The following is a 2,569-nucleotide window of genomic DNA, read 5'->3' on the forward strand; positions in this document are numbered from 1 at the left end:
AAATTGGCTCATTTTAAAAAATGGCCGTAACTTGAAAAATTGAAGTCAGAATCAGCTCAAACTTTTTACACAGCATAAGGACATCAATATGTATTAGAAAATGTAATTAAAAATTTTATTGTTTTTGGAGCCATTTTTGGAAAAAACCATGGGCTATATTTTTAGAACTAGGCCAATTAAAATATACTTATAACTCAAAAAATTTTAGTCCAAATCAGCTCAAACCCTCTTGGTATATATGTACATGTATCATCCATTTTTATATTTATAGAAAGTATCAGCTGTTGGACTAGATCATTCTAAAGATGCGTCACTCCTTCCTGAGAACAGAGCTAAGAACAGATACACTAACATACTGGCCTACGATCACTCGAGAGTCAAACTTGAGAGCATCGACGATGAACCAGGATCAGATTACATCAACGCAAACTACATACCAGTAAGAGATGCGTGTAATCGCATAATAGTGATAAATATTGGCAACCTCAATAGAGGATGTTGGCTGACCTTCTCTATCTTCAATATAATATGCATGTACATGTATCTCTTTATACTGTATAGCTGCTTAATTTCGGGGGTATACAATTTTCGCTGTTTTCGCGGATTTTCTATATCCGCGAAAGTTAATTCCATAAAATCCATATTGCCCTATAAACACGCGTGCTTTAGAATAAGAACCATGAAAGTTAATTTGCGAAAAAAAAGACTTGTGGCCTGATTTGCGAAAGTTTATTGCCTCAAAACTTTGCCGCTATACAGTACCTTCTTTCACTTTTGTCAGCTTTAAAAAATTTTATGCATGCATGTATTTTTTCTCTCTCAGGGTTACAGGATGCGTAGAGCCTATATAGCAACACAGGGACCTCTACCATCGACCTTTGATGATTTCTGGAGGATGACATGGGAGCAGAATTCGCACGTTATTGTAATGCTGACTCAGCTCGTTGAAAGAGGAAGGGTGAGGAGATTGTAATAATAATATTTTTATTTATTGTTTTATTGTTTGTTCTAGACGAAATGTCATCGCTATTGGCCCGGAGCACAGCCGGAAGTTTATGGAGAAATAAACGTCGACATGTTGAGCGAGACTGAGAAGAGTGACTGGATAGTGCGGAAGTTCAAGATCACAAAAGTAAATCAGTTAATAAAAAATAGTCAATGTTATTATCACATTGTGATTTAAAGGAGAAGAGAAGCCGTACAATAACACACTACCAGTTTGTATCATGGCCTGATCATGGAGTCCCCGATGAAGCTGGACCTGCTCTGGATTTTGTACGGGAAGTACACGAAGTGGCTTCGTCAGCTTTTGGACCTGTTATAGTCCACTGCAGGTAATAACACTATGATCCTCTTTCTCCTTCATTTTGACCTCCTTGCTTCTTATATATTTCATGTTACACTTATCTCTCTCTTTTTTGCTGTAGTGCTGGTGTAGGTCGTACAGGAACATTCATAGCACTGGGTACACTGCTCCAGCATATTAAGGATCATGACTGGGTTGACCTCTTTGGATTGGCTAGCGAAATGAGACAGCATCGTAACCACATGATCCAGACCGAGCCTCAATACGTCTTCATTCATAAAGCAATGGTTGATGCTTGCAAGAGCAGCATGAGCAAGTTTGGTGGTGGCATTAAAGTATTACCCAGTTTTCCAATTTACTCGAACTGTAAGAGATAGGAAAAGAGAGAGGGGGGGAGAGAAAAACTTTAATCATAATATATTTCTTTGCCTTTAGTTGGTCCTGCATCACAGCTGAGCGATTTTTATGGTGACATGCTAAGCGAAGAGGCTTCCTATCAATACCAGAAGACTTCAGGAAATGGAAAAACTTATGATGAATCAACTTTCTAAATTATTATTATATCATTCATCAGTACCTCATAATCATTTCACACACATTATTATTAATATTATTATTATTATTGTGTATTACAGTCTTAAATATTTACTATTGTCTTTTCCATGTCTCCTACTTAATTCATTTTGTGTTTATTTTTGTTACTGATCGTGCCATATTATTATTATATAGCGTTATCATTATTGTAGTGAGTATTATCAAGATTATGTAATTTTTGTTGTCAGATCATTTGTTAAAAGTCATAATTATTATTTATGTGAAATAGTGATGATGTTTATAAGATAAAAACACCGGGTTTCATTTTTGAATGCTACTATATATAGTTTTAAATTTCAATTATAAATAAAACTAGAAAACGATAGCACATGACATCATGTACTCTTAAAAATATTACAAAAATGAGAATCAATCAATGATAACATTTATAGCCAAATGGCTTCAATGTCCATCAAAATTCAAAATGATTTTAGTTTCTTTTTCTCTTCCTCTTCGTTGGTATGCTAGCTACAAGGAAAGAGGAAGAAGACGAAAATGGAGACAGATCTTCGAGGGAAGAGGACGAAGAGGGAAAGGATGGGGATATGGGATTATTCAGGTAATTAGATTGAAACAGCCAAGCTCGTTGACAGTGCAATAAATCATTAATTGGTATGTATTTGTATCCATTATATGAATCTTTTAATATCCATGAGTCGGGGATCAGTC

At 35.4% G+C, this 2,569-nt stretch overlaps 1 protein-coding gene across 1 annotated transcript; it reads left to right on the forward strand.

Annotated features, from left to right (window-relative positions):
• Positions 1 to 271: 271 nt before the first annotated feature.
• LOC100631464 (receptor-type tyrosine-protein phosphatase O-like) lies at positions 272 to 2,252 on the forward strand (the record flags this gene model as incomplete). The annotated part of the gene is made up of 6 exons (XM_003391542.2): positions 272 to 439; positions 824 to 958; positions 1,013 to 1,132; positions 1,186 to 1,334; positions 1,428 to 1,672; positions 1,742 to 2,252. Coding segments are annotated over 6 exons (933 nt in total), but the record flags the coding sequence as incomplete, so codon positions are not given.
• Between the last annotated feature and the right edge of the window lie 317 nt (positions 2,253 to 2,569).

This window comes from Amphimedon queenslandica, unplaced genomic scaffold (assembly GCF_000090795.2).
Source record: "Amphimedon queenslandica unplaced genomic scaffold, v1.1 AMPQUscaffold_8454_Cont19602, whole genome shotgun sequence".
In the NCBI taxonomy this organism is placed as follows: Eukaryota; Metazoa; Porifera; class Demospongiae; order Haplosclerida; family Niphatidae; genus Amphimedon; species Amphimedon queenslandica.